This window comes from Astyanax mexicanus, chromosome 2 (assembly GCF_023375975.1).
Source record: "Astyanax mexicanus isolate ESR-SI-001 chromosome 2, AstMex3_surface, whole genome shotgun sequence".
In the NCBI taxonomy this organism is placed as follows: domain Eukaryota; kingdom Metazoa; phylum Chordata; class Actinopteri; order Characiformes; family Acestrorhamphidae; genus Astyanax; species Astyanax mexicanus.
The window spans coordinates 15347530-15366528 of NC_064409.1; the positions used below are offsets into that span (position 1 = coordinate 15347530).

Genomic DNA, 18999 nt, shown 5'->3' on the forward strand with positions numbered 1-18999 from the left:
TATACCCCTTCTATAAAAAAGTCAAATAAGTTTTTGGGAAATACTGATTATTTTTCTAAAACCATTAGGCAACAGCACACAAGATTGTTGACACAGGTGTGTGTGTGTGTGTGTGTGTGTGTGTAAGTGACCTTACACACACACACAGTCACATGGTGATATGAACTGTACAAGCAGAACCAAATAATGTCAGCCAGTCATAATCAAGGGGACACAAGATGTACCTTAGGCTACTCAGCAAGGCTCACAACAATCTCACAGTCCTCAAATGTAACATAGTGTAGTGTTTTACACTACTTAACCTGGCAAATAATCCATTTTCAGGTCAGCATATATATGTAATCTAATAAAAACTGAAAATACATGCTATGTAACAGAGAACACTCTTGGCCTGATCAAAGATGCTAGAGAGATGGGGCATTTAATTTCTGAATATGTAAAATAAGGCATTACATCCCACAGTGAAAAACACAGTGGGTGCTAATGTTTGTGATCAGCGTCACATTGCCAGAACTTCCTGTTTGAACACAAGTAAGTCTGGTAGAAAATCACATTCATATTCAGCACAGGTCCACCCCACATATATCTCCCGCAGTTCAGTGCAGCATTCTTTAGCTTCCATGGGACATGCCAATCACAGAAAACTTTAGAAGTTCCTATCCAGTGACCTATGGTATGTCGACGTATTTAAATCTAACAGATACTTACTTAAAAGCATTTTAGGCAGAGCTGTGACAGGTGAATTTTTATTTTTTACCTCTTTGAGTTTCTTGGCCCAGGGTTTCTGAGCTTTTCGAAAGCCGTCGTCAGCCTCCTTGGTTTCCTTGAAGCCACCGATCATCTGCTTGTGGTATGCATCTTTCTGCCAGTTCTTCACCTTTTCAAAGTCTTCAGCCATCAGTGCAGCTTTCACCTCCATGTGAAGGTCACTCACCTTCTCCGCCTCTGTCATCAGAGCACACCATGCCCGCTCCACTGTCCCGTATTGAGGTCCTACAACAGATCATGAATAAAATCAGCACAAACCCATTCTCCTTAAACACCAAATTTGCCCTACAAATGTAACCAGGTTTCAGACACCTAGAAGCAAGTTTTTTCATCAGATTTTCTGCCAAAGATTTCACTGAAAGTAAACAATTCAAGTCCAATTTGTGATGCAGCTGTACACACTGCACTGTGCACCATCAGAACAATGCTGCCAATATAGAGGTCAATGACATTCTGTTTAGCAGAATGGAACAACATATGACTAAGTAGTCTTGAGGACAGTGTCCAGAAAAACACAAACAACCGAGACAATAGCCATCACAAAAATGTATCTGCTCCACCCAATCAGTAGGGATTACACAATCAGTGTGTCATTAGGATTATCAACAAATCTTCAAACTTATTATCTGTTCTTTCCAATATTTTAGGCAAAAACAACACAAAAAAACAATCAAAATGCATAAAAACAGTCAACAGACCGCAGAGAAAGACAGAGATAGCAAGAGAAAGCAAAAAAGTGAAGAAATGGAAGAAAAACAACATAAAAAGTGGGAATATATGAAAGAGAAAAGGTGGCACAGTGAGAGAGAGAGAAAGACAGCAGGACATATGGTGGCAATACAGCAAAACACATTCAAGCTAGATAAAAAGTGCTGAGACAGCGAGAGAAACAGCATGAAAGACAACATGGTGAGGCAGCAAAAGAAACACAAGTGAGAAAGTGAAAAGACAGAAAGAGACAAGAAAGACAGACAAAGCAGCAATAAAGAGAGAAATACAAGTGAGAGATAAAATTATAAGACAGTAATAGAAGATCAGCGAGAAAGATGAGAGAAAATCTGCAAAATCTGCAGTAATACAGCAAGAGAAAAAAGCAAAAGAGAAAATGTGGCAGGAAAGTAAGACACAGCAAGAAAGCCCACAGACAGCAAGAGAGAAAGAGGCCAGACTGAAAAAACCTTCTTCTAAGAGACGCACCTTTCTCGATCAGCTGTCTCCAGCGCTTGGCCCACTCCGTGAGCTGCTGTGCGTATGCCTTTTCGATGCGGGCTCGCTCGTGGATGCAGTTCATCAGGTCATTACACAGCCTGTTTCCATCGTCCACTCGTTTTACGGTCCTCTTATAGTTCCCAATCTGGGTCAGAAACGGACGATAGCACAGATAAATCACTCTAACTGCTATGGTTCAGAGTACAGAGTATATGTGCATGCATTCTTAGGTATACACCCTACCTCCCAAAAGCTGTCACTGGAGACGTCGATCAAGGAGTCGTTATAGGTGCCGGACATGGCTGCTTTCTTTGTTAACCAGTGTTCACTTGGAGCTGAAACAGAAATGAAACATTTGATCATGTGAAGGCATCGTTTTGTATTCTCCTTCTGTCTGAAGCTGCTGTTCTGAATTTTAATATAACCACCACATGAAGGACCAGTTTTAACTCACTTTAAAGGATCAGGTCAACTATGACTTTCAAACCTGCGAAAGTATATCAGTGGGACCTACACACAATAAGCCTGAGCGATTTATATTCATAAAATCAGTCATTAATGAGATCAGACGGTAAAAAAAAAGTCTCCCCTGGACAATAGGCAGTTTCTCCAGCAAAAGCAGGACAAACTCTTTTCTTAAAACCCTTGATTTTGAAACGAACAATGAATAAATTGGTGTTCCAGTAGTTTTGTCTATATTGTGTGAACCGAAATAGGATTATATAAATGTTACACACCCAATAATAGCACATCGAAAATACTGCCAGGCCAGCTTTATCATGTAGTATTTTAGAGGTGGCAAACCTGGCATACAATAGAGAACAAGAGACTCTACTTATCAAATGTGATGGGACAGTGCAAAGACAACAACATTAACACCAAGGCAAGCTCAAACTCTCTTTCCACCACTCCGAGTGGAACAATCTTTCCAAGGGAAGTGATGAAAATTCCTGCCATTCTTACAGTGATGACGACCCCCACCCTGCATTCAAAGCTCATTTACCCCAACAGCTCCTGCACTCAACACCACATCATACACACTCATACGTAAGAACGTCTGGCACTTTGCACACACTCAGACTACAAACGGCTTATCAGAGGAACAGCAGGGTAACTCATACTTTCCATGATTTTACCACTCAAGCAGTGCTACACAAAGCCAGGTAGGAGAGGAGAGGCAAATGGAAAAAAAAAAAAAGAGGAAGAAGGAAAGATTTTTTTTCACAGCCTGATTTTTGCAATCCTGTCATACACTTGGCTCAGTATGTTGGCTGGCTTAGCAACAATCACCACAACATGACTCACAGGCCAAATTTAGTGTTCTCTTACACACACAGCCACAACCACACACAGGTCCTGGTTAAAGGTAGAGGAAAATGCCAGCCTGTTAGAGCAGACATACAAGACTACAAGTCAACTATGCACACATACTGTCCTCACACACACACTTATTTTCCAGTCTATAGGTTAGTAAAATATATAAACACAAGTCAGCTTCACACAGAGGAGGGGGAGAGCTCTGAGTTATATTTCTCCATATGAAAACACTGGCTGACATTTTGTTTTCCTACAGGGTCAGGACACTGGTTTAAATACCCATAAGATGTGGAGCACAATATATTATTTAGGCATAGTCAGGGCAAGGTCACCCAAGGTAAATTCAATTCTCAACTAGAGGCCGACCGATCGATCGGCCAGCCGATTTAATCGGCCGATTTTTGTTATTTTTTTATCAATCGGCATCGGCCGATTTTCTTATTTGGCTGCGCCGATTTTAATCCGGCACATCTGCGGGCAGCTACTTGGAACGCAGCGCAAGGTTTCAAGAGTGAGCAAGACTTTCAAGGGGTAAGGCATCCATTTTTACAATCCAGTGTCCCAAAGTCTATATTTTCTCTCATGATTAGTAATCTGTGATGTTGCTTCATTTACTGAAAAAGAATAGAATTTCAACTGCATAGGTGTTGTAGCATTTCTCTCCAAACGAAAATATGCTTAGCGTTGATGGCAGGAGTGCATTTGGAATGCGCCCTGACTATGCAAGGCAAGCCCTATCTATAAGCTCTAGTATAAAATAACTGACGTCTCTTCTTCAGAAACGAAAATCTAAGTAAATAAAATCAAATTAACACTTGATATTTTCAGTATTTAAATTATTTTTAGACGAAATGAAAAAGGGCAGGACTAAAACTGTTTAAGGATATTGGCAGCATCAGCTGCGCTGAAATAATAATTACTGGTTAGTCAGGATTATTAGAGGACTGTACTTCTCCTTATATATAAACAGTGTTGGGCACGTTACTTTGAAAAAGTAATTAGTTATAGTTACTCGTTACTTCTCCAAAAAAGTAACTGAGTTACTAACGGAGTTACTCCACTATAAAAGTAATTAGTTACCAGTAAAAGTAACTATCGCGTTACTTTTTATTATTCGCCCGTCAAAAAAAGGAAATCAATTATGCATTTACTATTATTATTAGAAAAATAACAAAAAATAACAAACGAAAATAAACCCAAAATGTTGACAAAAATATAATCTAACGAATTTCAAAAAAATAAAACGAAATTCTCCACACAACCAAAGAAAATTACTAAAACTTGTAATACTGAAAAAAGCGGAAAAACGCGTCTGGGGATGAAATTTAACAAACCAAGCCACACTCAAAAGAAATATGTATATATAAAACAAAATAATGGACAAAAACAACAATTTAATGCCCGTTAAAATGGTATTAATATAACAGCTTCACCAAAAGAGAATAGAGCTTAGATCCTGCCCAAAAAATCCGACCCAGCCGGAGCCCGTGCACATTCTGCCCAAGCCCGAACCATAAACTGTCATTATGAGCCTGACCCGATCCGCCCCATAAACTGTCTGTTTTCGGGCTGATTGAATGAGCGAAATATAATCAGAATTATGTTAATTAACACTGTAACATAGAAGCATAGAACTATTATTTAATTTAAATGATTTTTAAGAACAGCTACACACAATGCTGCAAGTCAAACGCGGAGGCGTTCACGTGCGCCCAGAGCTACGTGATTACAGTTTTCATTTTTATTATAGTTTAATTTTATTTTGTTTTTATTTTTTCTGTTCATTTTAGGGTGGGCTTGCTAGCGCGAGCGCTTTACACAAGAACTAACGGACCACGAGTGCCGCGCGCTCGGCACAACAACTCCCGCTGTACAACTCCGCTGTACAACAGCGCTTATAAATAAATTAAACACAAAAATGAGGGTATTCTATCAGTAATTTCAGTTCGTTTTAGTTAGTTTTGTAAACACAAAATACAGTTCGAGATAGTTATGTTTTTCCTTTTAATTACCGTTTTTATTAGATTCAGTTAACACAAATGTTTTTCACTTTCAATTTTCGCTATTTCGTTCGCTTTAGTGAACAATAATAATTGGTTACTTAGCAACATTGTGATTATCACACCAGCGCTTTATATAAAATAAAAATAGGAGCCTGATTTCGGGTCGGTCCTCAGGTCAGGTGGGATTCGGGCAGAGAATCTAAGCTCTAAAATAGAAAGCAGCAGCACCACAAAAACCGGAGCAGCTAAAAAGAGCTTAACGTCCTTAATTCGGAACTTGGGTTGTCCACGGCAATCACTGAATTGATTAGAGCACGCAAATCGTCACAATTGTGCCTCACTTCACCACGCCAAACCACAGGCACAGCGGCCAGAAGCTCAAGTTCACCGGACAGAGGAGGGGTTAACCAGGGCAAAGCGAAATAAAAAAAAAAAGTTCATAGAGCTGCTAAAGTAACGTGCGGTAACGGCGTTATAGTTACAGTCATAGTAATTAGTTAGATTACTCGTTACTGAAAAAAAGTAACGGCGTTAGTAACGCCGTTAGTTTTAACGCCGTTACTCCCAACACTGTATATAAATAAGCTTTATTGTAAACGAATTAATAAAACAAATAGTTTCTAAAATAATGGAGTTAAAATAAAACATCTCTTTTTCCTTCACTACAAACAGACATTAAATCATGCCGCCTCCTGCTGTTCTGCTGTAAAACTCACCCGTTTAAAGCGGTTTGCGCTGTTAGATATTAAATGAAACGATGAGCAGAATTTTCTGTTTTGTCGGGTTCTACTTTAGAACCCCCTCCAGACTTTTCTGATAAAAGCTCATTTTATCCTGAACCTATAAAGTCCGTGCTCTTCAGCTTTCTCAACTCATTTTCCGCTCACGCACCGAACCTCCAGTACAGCTGATGAGACGCGTTTCTCTGGCTAAGGAGCTCATTTGAAGAAGAAAAAAAAAAACAGATAAAGCTATATTTAAATTACAGCACCTGTCTGTTTTTGCATTATTTATAATTTTATTCTTAATTTAAACGTCACCCATTTTTGTAAAATAATAGCTGCAGCCCTAATGTGAACATTTTATAACATTGTCCTCCCATGTCGTTTTCAACTGCATGGAGTTGAAGAAGAAATGAGCTTTGCCGTTTTGGAGTAACTATCTAAAGTTGTCACATTATGGAAGTCTTCTTGCACTCTGTTAAACATATTAAAATGAATAATTAATAGACTAACAGACTGCAACAAGTCATACATTTGTTAATTAGTAGGCCCCTAATAGCCAACATAATATTTCTACTATAAACATGAATATATAGTGTATATAGAACATATGTTATATAATGAATAAAATAAAATGTTATGGATAATACAATCTAAATAAAATTAATATTTTTTTTATTAACATATAGTGATATAGTAACATTAAAGTCACTATAAAATGCTAACCTTATTTTCAATAAATTGTGTGAAGTTTACAACTGTTGTGCCTCCTCTTACTAGTATGATTTTAAGCATGCCAAATAAATATAATACGATAGCATATCGGCCCTAAAAATCGGCAGGTCACATCGGCCATCGGCTGACTCTGACCACTAATGATCGGTATCGGCATCGGCCTTAGAAAAACCCATATCGGTCGGTCTCTATTCTCAACTGAAATTAAATTCAATGTATATTTAATTTAGACACACCCACTCTTTTGGAAGAACCTCCCTTTTCTCCTAGAGCATATAAGAGCATATAAGTGTAGATTTACACTATGTGTACTTTCCATAGCTAACCCTAATTTAAAATAACAGAAACCATAAACAAAGTTTTTGTCCTCTTTCAGTGATGCCTGAAATAGCTTGAAAAGCAGCACACATACAGGTCTATAGGTATACAACTATAGAGTGCGGTTATCTTCTAGGTAAAGAGAAAGAGTCATCTGTTGGAATGATAAAGAGCAAAAAATGGAATAACATTCATGAAATAACATCCTGCAACTGTTATCAGTAAGGCAACATTACAACACCGCAGAAATATGTGATTAGTGTCATAGTATAGTCTGTGTGGGGCTGTATGAAAGCCTTGCAGGTATTTAGAGGAAACCAGATGCACTAAACCGTGGTTATACTTTAACACACATGTACACACACACACACTGAGGTTTTGTAACTCTAAGCACACCCACTGGGCAGCTCTTCCGCTGCTCTTGGACGGTCACTGCAGCGGAAAACACAGCTGACAGAGACTCCTCTGTCACTCTCCCATCCCTTATTTGCTCTCTCATCCACTTCCATTCAATCACCACTTCCTCTTTCTTTTTCTCTCAGATGCTCTCTTGTATCTAAACCAGTCTTTCTCCTCTGTTCCCCTGTTTCTGACACATCTTTACTGAACTAGTTTAAAAACTGTCTTTAAAATGAAGTAATTTTCCTATTTTTGAAGTCTTGATCTTATTTGTACGCTACATGTACACTAATACCATATGTTTTAGCATATGTGTGTATGTGTGTGTTTGGCAGCTTTTCCACAAAACATTGATGTAATAATTCTTTTGCACTAACAGGAAGTGATAAATGACAGCACTGCAAGTTTTCTAGCAACTGTTCCACTACACTTCAATCACTGTCTGCTTTTTATAAATCTAAAATTGGTGTGGGATGCGCCTCCTTTTCAGTTTTGTGCAGCTTCCTACCCCAAAATTATTCAGTATTACTTAGTATCTTATGTATCTTAAGGATACAATACATACAAGGACAATTAAAGCTTTGCCAGTTTACATGCCATTAATCATAATATTTTGCTTGGGACAGACAAAACGTTGTCAAATTCAGGGTTTCCAAAATCACAGTAAACACAATCCCCATCCCTCCAATTTCTTTCTCAGTTTACTAACCTCCAATGTAGTTGCTATGGCCTGAACAGCCAATCATAGCAACATTTAGAATTTTATTGCAGGAAATCATTCAAACACAGATACAGCAGCCTCAATAAAACATTTTTTACAGTCCACTCAGAAGGTGTGAAAAATGAAGCATCCTGAAGAGAACAGCAGATCTGTGAAAGGAAATGCTGGTTTCAACTGACAGCCACTGTTACCCACTTTGTAGCAGAATGCACAACTTGTTGAATCTCAAATTAATGCTAAAGCACACAGATGGTAGAGTCAGAACTTGTAGCCCACATGAATCCATGGACTTAAACTGCCTTCTGTCAACAGTCCAGGGCTGGTGGAGGTTGTGTATTGGTGTGGGAATACTTTTGTCCCATTTACACTAATCAATTAGAACTTAAAGCCTATTTCAGAACTGTTAATAGACACACTGCACCGTGTTAAAGCCAATGTTCTTAAACAGGTTTAATGAACATGACAATGGGTTCAAGTAGAATAGCTGTGAATTCAACGGGATGATGTAGAATAAGAATTGGAAAATGAAAATGCTGCTAAAAATGTGCGCAATCATGTCAACACTGACAATAATCTCAAGGAAATGTTTCCAAAATCTGGTGGAATACAGGCTATAAATAACTGAAGCTGCTGGAGAGCAAAAGAAAGCCTAACACAGGATTAGTGCAGTGTTTCTAATACAGTTCTTGGGAAGTGTATATTTATTACAGTCAGGAGTTTCCCTTACAGGACAGACCTCAGGACACGAGCCAAGTCTTCTGACAGGTGGAAAGATTAATGATGGTGTGTGTGTGTGTCCAGTCAGCTTTGACTGTCTCAGCAGTAGTATCTTGAGTCAGCAGCTTCTCTTAGTTCCTTGGGTAGCTTCTACTTAATGTCATGACACACTCACAAACAGACACAGACACAGACAAACACACACAGACACACACACACACACACACACACACACACTCATGTACACAGCACATTTAAAATACACAAATCTAATCCTGCAAATCAATTCAGGAGGTGATCTAAGACACATCTGAGCCATGTTATAGCAGTGTAAAACGATCCACCACTCCAAGACCTATTCGAGCACAGAAACTCTTCACAGTACATGGAGCACGTCACTAATTTAATCACTGTAAAAAGTAGTTTCCTTGTCAGCATGAACTTCTGAGTCTGTTGCCTTTTAAAATTGTGAATCTTGAGAGAGCAACAATCTTTAGCACAGCAAAAGATAATGCAGAACGGAATAAACTTCTTAGCACAACATGCAGATTTGTATATTCTGTCCCACACAGCAATCAGATTTCTTAAAAAACATTAGACTACCCAGTCTAACCACAAGCAATTAAAATATTTTTAGATTATAATCCAGACACATCCCCATTTATCCTGTCACCAGGTATAAATGGGTTCACAGTAGGGGTGTGCCATATCATACCATATGCAATAACATCCCCAACATTTTTACCTTTTTGCTGTTTTTAGCAAAAGAAAAAATCACACTGTTCTCATTCCTCATTATATATCTACTAGAGGCAGATTATATCTTTACAGTATAATTTATTTGACTTCAGTCCTGGATATATAGAGATATTTGGAGTGAATTATTAGTATCTTGACATTGTGGATCACTGACTTCTGTTACAAATGTTAAAAATATTTTGTATTTTTTTAATATCTCAGTTAGGGGTGTGCCATAAGATATTATATAAAAAAAATCCCCTTAACATATTAGTTCAACTTCACATGGACATACAAATGAAGTACAGTCAGATCAAATGTTTTAAACAACCTGATATTGTAAAAAGTAGTTTTACAGAAACCCAGAAAAATATTTACACAGAGAAACTATCATTCTTAAAAGTATGGTTAAATGCATCAACATACAGTTAAATACTGGTGTAATGCTCAGCTCTAGGTCACAAATAGGGTTGCAACGGTATGAGATTTTCACGGTATGATAACCGTCTCGGAAAATACCGCGGTATCACGGTTATCACGGTATCACAGTTTGTTACATATATTATTATTTTTTTGTTCAATTAACTATTTATTGTAGAAACTACACCATCAGGTGAAGGAAACCATGTTTTTCCACTACTCTTAAGGGCATTAAGAGTGTATATATATAAAAAAAGTTGGTATATAACCAGATACTGCAGAAAGAGGGGATTTATTTCTGACATGATCCTCACAATAGAGATTTCTATTTTAAGGCTTTCACTACTTAAAACCTTCAACATATGAAAAACAGGCACGTCAGAATTTGAAAATGAACGCATGTAAATGAATGGCGTCTTTCACGTCCAGTCCGGCCAGTACCTTTACACGGACACGTGAATCCATCGTAGCACGCACTTCACGCCTGTACCTGCGTGCCCGAATTTCGGATAACTCAGCGCAGGTGGTGTTCTCGGAGATGGGAGAACAGGTTTGATGTATTTCCTCCTTTAGCTGTGACTACGGCCACATTGATTACAAGCTTGTTGATTACAAGATTACAAGTCTGTTTTCAGGCTGTTTGAATGAGCGAAATATGATCAGAATTATGTAAATTAACACTAACATAGAAGCATAGAACTATTATTTATTTAAAATTATTTTTAAGAACAGCTAAACACAGTGCGGAGAAGTTCACGTGCGAGAGAGAGACACAGAGAGAGAGAGAGATTTGCGTGTTCTGATGTGAGCTACTCACAGGTAAAGGTTCTCTTTTATCTCCTCGTGCTCATTTTAGTCCAATACATAATTCTGCAGTTTCTCAGTGTTTTCTGTCGTATTTTGCGGCTAGCGTGAGCGCTTACAACTAACACCGCGGGCCGCGAGGTGCAGCCGTGCTGCCGCTGTTATGCCGAATCCGACTCCCTGCTCAATCCGACTCCCGCTTCGCGGACAGAATCGGCACAACACCCCCCGCTGTAGAACTGCGGGAGTGAAAACAGCGCTTATAATTAAGTTAGTTAAGTTTCAGTTTTCGTTATTTGGTTCGTTTTCATTAACAATAATAATTGGTTACTTAGCATTAACATAGTGATTATCACACCAGAGCTTTATTTATATAAAAATAAAATATATAATTAAAAAACAGATGCCTACATCTCAGACTATTTTCTAGAGCCCAACCCGACCCGGCCCGAGGAATGTGGTGGGAAATCTCGGCCCGAACGGACCCGATCTCGGGTCGGGCCTCGGGTCAGGTCTGGTTCGGGCAGAGAATCTAAGCTCTAGTCTGATGCACTTTCTGCCGTTCTCACCGCTGTGTGCTGAGTAGCTGAAGCGGAGCAGAGTTGCGCATGCGCGGGTGAGTTTCTCCGCTGGCTTGCGTTTTACCGGTAATAAGCAAACACACACGGTATGATAACCGTGCATTTTAATACCACGGTATACCGTGAAACCGGTTACCGCTGCAACCCTAGTCACAAATAACCAGGCCTGCCAGAAAATATATATTTAGACTCAATTTCCTGCTTTAAATCTGAAACTGTAGCATCACACTTTTGAATGAAAATAAAGCTCACTTTGCTTATTTATCAACTCTAGCAGGTCACTGGAGATTCTCTCTGTCAGTCAAATTGTACCAACTGCCCATCCAAATGAAAAAGCCTGAACATTGCTGACAGTTTCTGAAATAAAGCAATGGTCAACAAAAACCCTTTGTTCTGTGTCCTAATAAGCAGAATATTTGAGAAAGTTTTACCTGTGTTTATTTAGGCACTGATATACAGGCAAAGACAACTTCCCCCGAACAATTACAGCATTACATAATGGTGAAAAAAATAGAGGTGTACCTTTCAGAACAAGCCAAACCAAACGCAACTCACATGACAGAAACTGACAGCAAAACACCACTGCACGAATTACGGTACAAAGTGAGAATATAAACAACCTTCATTTATGAGACTTTCCTTCTGTGGGAAAAAGAGAACAGAGACAAACTTATTCTAGCACCTGTATTAGCACCTCTCACAGTCTCATACAGAATGACCTTTCAGAAATGACCTGACAAATGCCCAGCTCTGACACTCAATAAATAGGAACACATTTTTCTTACAGCCAGAGTGTCCAGCCGGACATAATTTACTGACATATTGTGGAAGGTCATGCAGACATCTAAAATGTATTTAAACTAAACTAAAATCATCAATTGTCTTGTATGCTAACAAATGAAGGTATTTTATTCTTGGTCAGGTTTTTGGGACAGCCATCCATCTAACAATTGAAGGAGTGTCACTGGTTCAATCCCCAGAACCAGCATTGATGGCTGAGGTACTTTTATGTAATGTGCTAGAGTGGGTGATATATAACTCCACAAAACTAAACTCTTTATTTTGGTCTCTGGTGAGGACACCAGTGTAAAGGTCTTCAGACTTTTTTTAGTTCAATCTGAACCGAAATAGAAGGTGTGAAAGGTACCAAGGATGGCGGTTCGAATGAAAGGACCATAATTCAGTTTACAGTTGTGGGGGAAAATCAACATTTATTCCATGTATTCCTGATTTACTTCATGTATTCATAATCAATTATACTGATTATTACTGTTAATCATTCAATATTCATCCTGTTAATCATTCAATCAGTATGTTATCATTGATTTTATGTGAACTGTGTATTCTCTGCTCCTGGGACATACAGGCTCAGATTTGAGGCCTAAAGAGATGAAAATTGAGTTCTGCCTGGAGACTAGCGGGTCATAGCAAATGGTGTTTTCTGATTCATGAATTATTCTCTCCTAAAAAGCTTATCTTCTGGTACGTGCAGTTTCTGTTCCTCTTTTTATATTTGGTAGTGATCTGTTCCAAACAGATCACGAGTTTGGCATTGCCTCATGTATGCAGGGGGGGACTGTATAAAAATGCCCAGTCGACACAGAAACGGGGCTTTTTCCGACTTTCCTGACTACTCTCATTCTTCATCCATTGCTTTCGCTTTATTTTTGCTTTTTGCAACTTCAAAATAAAAACCTTCTCTTTTTGGCATCCCGGCTCGTTGACTGTCTTTGTCGATTTCCACGACAAACTGGCGTCCCTGGGTGGGCTGCTCGTGCACCGGGACCTCTAGACCCTGCAAGAAAAGCGGAGGACGCTCTTGGGTTAAAAAAAAAAAGAAACCCAACCTTAGAACCTCAACTGTTTTTTAGAGGAAAAGGCGTTTTCTCTGGGGGTCGAGGGGTGTCCGGGGCCGCTGCAGCCGCACCACGTGTGAGTATATTTTTATATCTTTCTTCGTCTGGTTTGAGCCCCCTGGCACACAGTCTGAGTTGATGTGAAGAGGTTAGAGGCAAAAGGAGGAACCTGTAATTTTTTTTTGGTGCTGTGTGTTTGCCTCAATCCAAGATTTGGGGCATAGCCCAGGAAAAACTGGTTCCTGGGGCCGGATAACCCGCCTTTGTATGACGATATTTAAAGGTTAAAGATTTTTTCCCCTGGTTTTTTGGTGAGAAAACGGAGGGCACAGTCTGACGGGGCTGTGAGCACATAGGCACAGCGATAGAGTCGCGAACCTGCTGGTAAAGAAAAATGGATCGATCCCTCATCTGTGTGTTGAGAGCGGGGGGTTTCGGGCCAGAGGGGAAACTTTGTTAAAGTACATTTTTCTAAGGGGAAATGAACGGGGATGCCGAAAGACAAGTGTCTTATAAATTTTTTTGCTATCTAAATTTTTTTTTGGCTTTGCTCCGCACCGCTTCCGTTCTTTTCTCACTTCTAAATTTTTCTGTCTGGGTTTTATCCTCTCGTCTTTTCCTGTTTAGAGTGAGTGAAACAGAAGTGTGTGCGACAGTGCGACTGACAGAGAGGAAAAGAAAAGGGTGTACGAGTGTCTGTTAAAGGGATTAAAAGTGTACCTGTGAGTGTGAAAGTGTGCGGGTCCAGTTTTCCTGAGAGAGAAACAGAAAATGTGTATCTTGTGTTGGCGGAGAGAAAGAATGTGTGTGTGGCAGTGAGTGAGAAAGTGTATGGCAGCGAATTAAAGAGTGTGTGTACGAAGTCGTGAGTGACAACGAAATAGGAAATGGATGAGTCCCACTGCAGGGGAGGAGTCCAAGGTGAAGTAGGTGGAGTTGGTCCAGAATATTGGTTTTAGACTGAGAGGTTGGTTATTTGTGAATTAACGCTTGTGAGATATCATAGAAAATAGAACATAAGTTCAGTAGGGAAATAGAATAATACACAGAGGCGAACAGAAAAGGAAAAGGCTTTTGTGTGGGTAGATATGTATGTATATATATATATATATATATAAGAAAATATAAGGATATAAAAAACCTAAATATACAAGGTAAAAGATCTATCTGTAAACGGAGCAGTGCAGTAGATGTTACTAATGGTCATAAATAATTAAATAATTAACAGAGTAAGTGCAATGACATCTATTATGACAGTGACAAATGTGAAATAGAAATATAATATAATATACATATGCATACGCTATAAGACAGTTCTAAAATAAAAATGTGAAAATGTGGATACCCAATCATGAGTACAGTGTACTTTAATGTAAGCAAGGTTGGGAAAAATGTTAATATAAATAATTAAGTTGTTGAATAATGTCGGAGAGGTATGTGACTGGATAGAATTTATAGAATTTAATAAAGGGATTATGGGGTTGGTTAGCAAAACAAATTAAAAATAAAAGTAACTGGAAATTCCAAAATATACTATGCCATGCAGTACTGTTGTGTAAGATGTCCTCAGAGCAGGACAAATAAACATGGTTTCTTGTTTGATTGTAAAATAAATAAGTTTAATAAATAGAAAATGCTACATAGTGAATAGTGAATGAATTAATGAGTGAGCCATTCCAAACACAGCTTTTTATCAGGTGATTTAGTCAATTATCTTACTATTCGTTTCTCATTCAGACTGATCTCAGTTCAGTCCTAGCTGAATGAGACTTATATAAGACGGATGTAATATCTAATTTCTCTATGTTACATTTTGATCCTCATAAGAGGGATAGTTGATTTCAGAAACCAATGAGAAAAGACCTTATTTATTTGAAAATGAAACTACAAGCTTTAGTGAATTGGGTCTTTCTCATTTTAAATAAGGGGAAATAAAATGTGTTTGAAAATGCAGCTCTCTGTTTTGCTTTACAGTATTAAATTAGACTAGAAAGAGATCTGGAAAACGGTATAGATTTAGTTTTCATGCTTATACAATGCCACCTATAAAACAAATGCATAATTTTCTGGCTGTAGCATGAACAAAATCAGCTAAGCAATATAAAATTGTTTCATCTGCATAATGGTAAAGTTTGCAATCTGAAGAAGCAGAGCCAGTAATATAATTTATATATATATATTAAATAAAACTGGACCAAACTTTAACCTTGTGGTACATCTGTGAGATACAGATGCCAAATCTGAATAATTATTCATTGACATGCACTCTTTTGGGTCTATTCCAGAGCAGTGTTATCAAAGCAAATAATTTAAGCTAAATTCAGTGGGAGAGAAGGGGTGATACTGATGGTAATAAGGAAAATCTGTATACAATAATAACAAATAATAAACCATGGGTACTCGGTGCCTTGCACAGGCTTTCACGGCGAACACCAGAGTGTGAATTTATGACAGTGTGACATACCTGGGTTTGTGCTCCCTGCAAAAACACTACGGCACTGAATGTTGATGAAACAGTGCTGCTACGCTGTGTGTGGTTCAGTGGGCTAGGCTGGTTAGCCAAAGACGGGTAAGATCCCAACATATTACACAGGGACAACCTAAGACAGGCACAGTCTCGATCTGACCACCACATGCATTTCAACAGAAAACGGAGAAAACATCGTGGAAGGGAAGCGCAGCCCAGGGGGGAGTGAGTGGATGAATGACGTGATGGGGGGTGTGTTCAGTGGAGGCCTGGGCAGGGCAGACCGGCCCAATGGACAGTAAAGAGGGTGAAGCAATTTTGCGTTAAGTTTTCTGAAACAGAAATTCTGTTTCAGAAAAAGGGGGAGAGGTAAATAGATGATCATTATTGCCACCATTATTTGCCCAATAATTATTTTATAGATATAGAGCATTTTTTTTTTAAAACTTTTAGCTTGTTTTATCTTTTAAAGTTTGGTTTTAAAACAACCTCTATGCAGATGAGCAATTACTCTCAGCAATATTGTAACAGTCTTAACTTTAAGACACACCCAATCCTAATTTAAAAAGAAGAAATAAGAAACTTAGAAATCACAAAATTGAACTTTCACTATTCAACATGTGAGACACTTTTGGAGCAAGGGAAACAGTAAGTGGGATTTGATAAATTGTTTAAGGAAATATATGTATTGTTGATAATTGTGAAAAGCAATCTGCTTGGCATTGTATATGCATAAATACATATTGAAAATATTGAAAAGTAAATGTAAAGCATTGCTCGGATTTACTTGCTATAATAACGTGGACAAAGCAAAGCATAACATCTGTGTTTATTAATATTGATAATATTATTGTTTGTAATGGAACGATTGATACAGAGAAAAATAATCACGTTCCACTTATACCAATTCTTAAAGCACTAAATAAAATCAACTAAATCTAGAAATCAAGGCTTTATAAAAATCTTGGGAACTGAATAAAGTCAGAATCATAATTTCTTAATAAATAGCACACCGCAGAAAATTAAAGTGGCAGGTAAAATAATATAGCCACAAGCGGTGATGCAAAAGTTAAAGCAAAAGTAACCCAAGAAAGCCCAATACATCAACATGGAACCATTCCTGAGACAAAAGCCACATTATGTGTAGTTTGTGCAGAGTTTAAAACTTTGGGCCCTGATATTCTATCAATCAGTGTGGAGATAAATCGGAGAATAGAGCAGCTGATCATCAAAAGTTTGCATGGAGCAATGATAATAAACATGATTCAGATATATTTCCATATGTTTGTTCCTTATTTATTATCTATGTAGTACTATCAATACAATATAAGAGGATATGCAGGAAGCATTCAGTGGTAGGTTTAACAGCAGGTGCGTTTAAAGCAGCAGCTTTGGGCTGTGAAGCAGTAAAATATGGTCTGTACAATGATGGTGCAGAATTGAGGTGTGTGATCTTTAGCTTGGTTAGTGTTTGTGAGAGTGGAAGTAGAAGTGTTTGAGAGTTGTTTATGTGTACTTGTGTGGGTGAAGTTGTGTGCATTTGTGTGTGCATGAGACATAGTGTGTGTCTAGTGGTAAACTAGGTGTTTGTAAAAGCTAATTTGGCTATAAGAGATTAGTTATAGCCATGGGGAAGCAGTTACACTGAAAGGGAAAGGGATGTGAACAAAAGTAAGGTAAAAGCCAGTAATTAATGGTGTTGATAATTAAATGTTGCAATTTAAAATTGAAAAATGACTAAATGTTAGGGATTTAAAGCACTTTTGACAGTAAAGATCATGATTGAGTATAACTGAAAATAAGGACAACTGAAGAAGGTAAGAAAACAAAATTGGGCTGAAATCTGTGCACAGACAAAATTTAAATATGAAATAATTAACTTCCAAGGGGAAATTAGAGCTCAAGTTAAGTGTGATAAATGTATTTTAACCATGTATTTTAACTTGCAGGAAGGAGACACGGAGGACCCCTTAACAGACTTCCAAAATGAATAGAGAACCTTAAAAATGATTATAACGAATACAAAAGTCTTGTTTCAGATCTGTTTACACAGGGGGAGAAGGAGAACGTGGTGCAAAGGTGGACCAGTCCAGACACAGAGTGAGGGCTACTCCGCCATTGCGCACGAAAGGGGAACGAGCATGGCTGGATTGAGCTTTTCCAGGTGACTGAGAGAACAACGTACGCAGATCAACTGATAGGCGAGGGTTCTACAGCTGTACAACAACAGAGATCGCTCACAGAGCAAGCGGGAGGAGACGAGAGAGCAGCAGCTAAAAAGTCTGACCCTCAGCAGGCCGCAGCAGGAAGGAGGGGCAGCTGAAATTGCCCACAGCAGCAGACAGCACACAGCAGTGTGTGACGAGGAGAGGAATTGAGGAAGTAACTGATTGAGCAACGTTTCGTTTGCGTCAAAGTACACTACATACAGAGAGTCTTAAACACATCTCATTAAAAGAATACACATAGTCTTATCACACACCAACTCATACTTTTCATTCACTGATATTGCAGACACCAAGAGCCAGAATAAAGCTCTTCGTACGTGGGGCTGAGGTAGTCTACGAGAAAAAGGAAGCCAAACCACTATAGACGATGATTTTCATGTATTTTTTCCTTGTTGCTCTGGGAGCAGGACAACAGCAGGACATTGTGCATTTGACCATCACAGATATCATTGTAATCAGCATTTATGTGTTGAAAATTATTATTATTATTATTATTTTTTTCTTATTGTTTAATCAAAATGAAAATTTTTGATTAAAAGGGGGGAAATGTGGGGGAAAATCAACATTTATTCCATGTATTCCTGATTTACTTCATGTATTCATAATCAATTATACTGATTATTACTGTTAATCATTCAATATTCATCCTGTTAATCATTCAATCAGTATGTTATCATTGATTTTATGTGAACTGTGTATTCTCTGCTCCTGGGACATACAGGCTCAGATTTGAGGCCTAAAGAGATGAAAATTGAGTTCTGCCTGGAGACTAGCGGGTCATAGCAAATGGTGTTTTCTGATTCATGAATTATTCTCTCCTAAAAAGCTTATCTTCTGGTACGTGCAGTTTCTGTTCCTCTTTTTATATTTGGTAGTGATCTGTTCCAAACAGATCACGAGTTTGGCATTGCCTCATGTATGCAGGGGGGGACTGTATAAAAATGCCCAGTCGACACAGAAACGGGGCTTTTTCCGACTTTCCTGACTACTCTCATT

At 38.4% G+C, this 18999-nt stretch overlaps 2 protein-coding genes across 5 annotated transcripts in view; both read right to left on the reverse strand.

Moving 5' to 3' along the window:
- Positions 1-18999, reverse strand: part of terfa (telomeric repeat binding factor a) — a 285122-nt gene that overhangs the window by 64673 nt on the left and 201450 nt on the right. The window lies entirely within an intron of this gene.
- pacsin2 (protein kinase C and casein kinase substrate in neurons 2) overlaps positions 1-18999 on the reverse strand; it is a 43062-nt gene that overhangs the window by 15180 nt on the left and 8883 nt on the right. For all 4 annotated transcript variants that reach the window (XM_007229833.4, XM_007229835.4, XM_007229834.4 and 1 more), the window contains exons 2-4: positions 2221-2312; positions 1966-2122; positions 758-993 (exon numbers count right to left, since the gene is read on the reverse strand). In XM_007229833.4, coding sequence (XP_007229895.2) covers positions 758-993; positions 1966-2122; positions 2221-2277 — 450 coding nt within the window. In that variant the 5' untranslated portion in view covers positions 2278-2312. The remainder of the gene's footprint in view (positions 1-757; positions 994-1965; positions 2123-2220; positions 2313-18999) is intronic.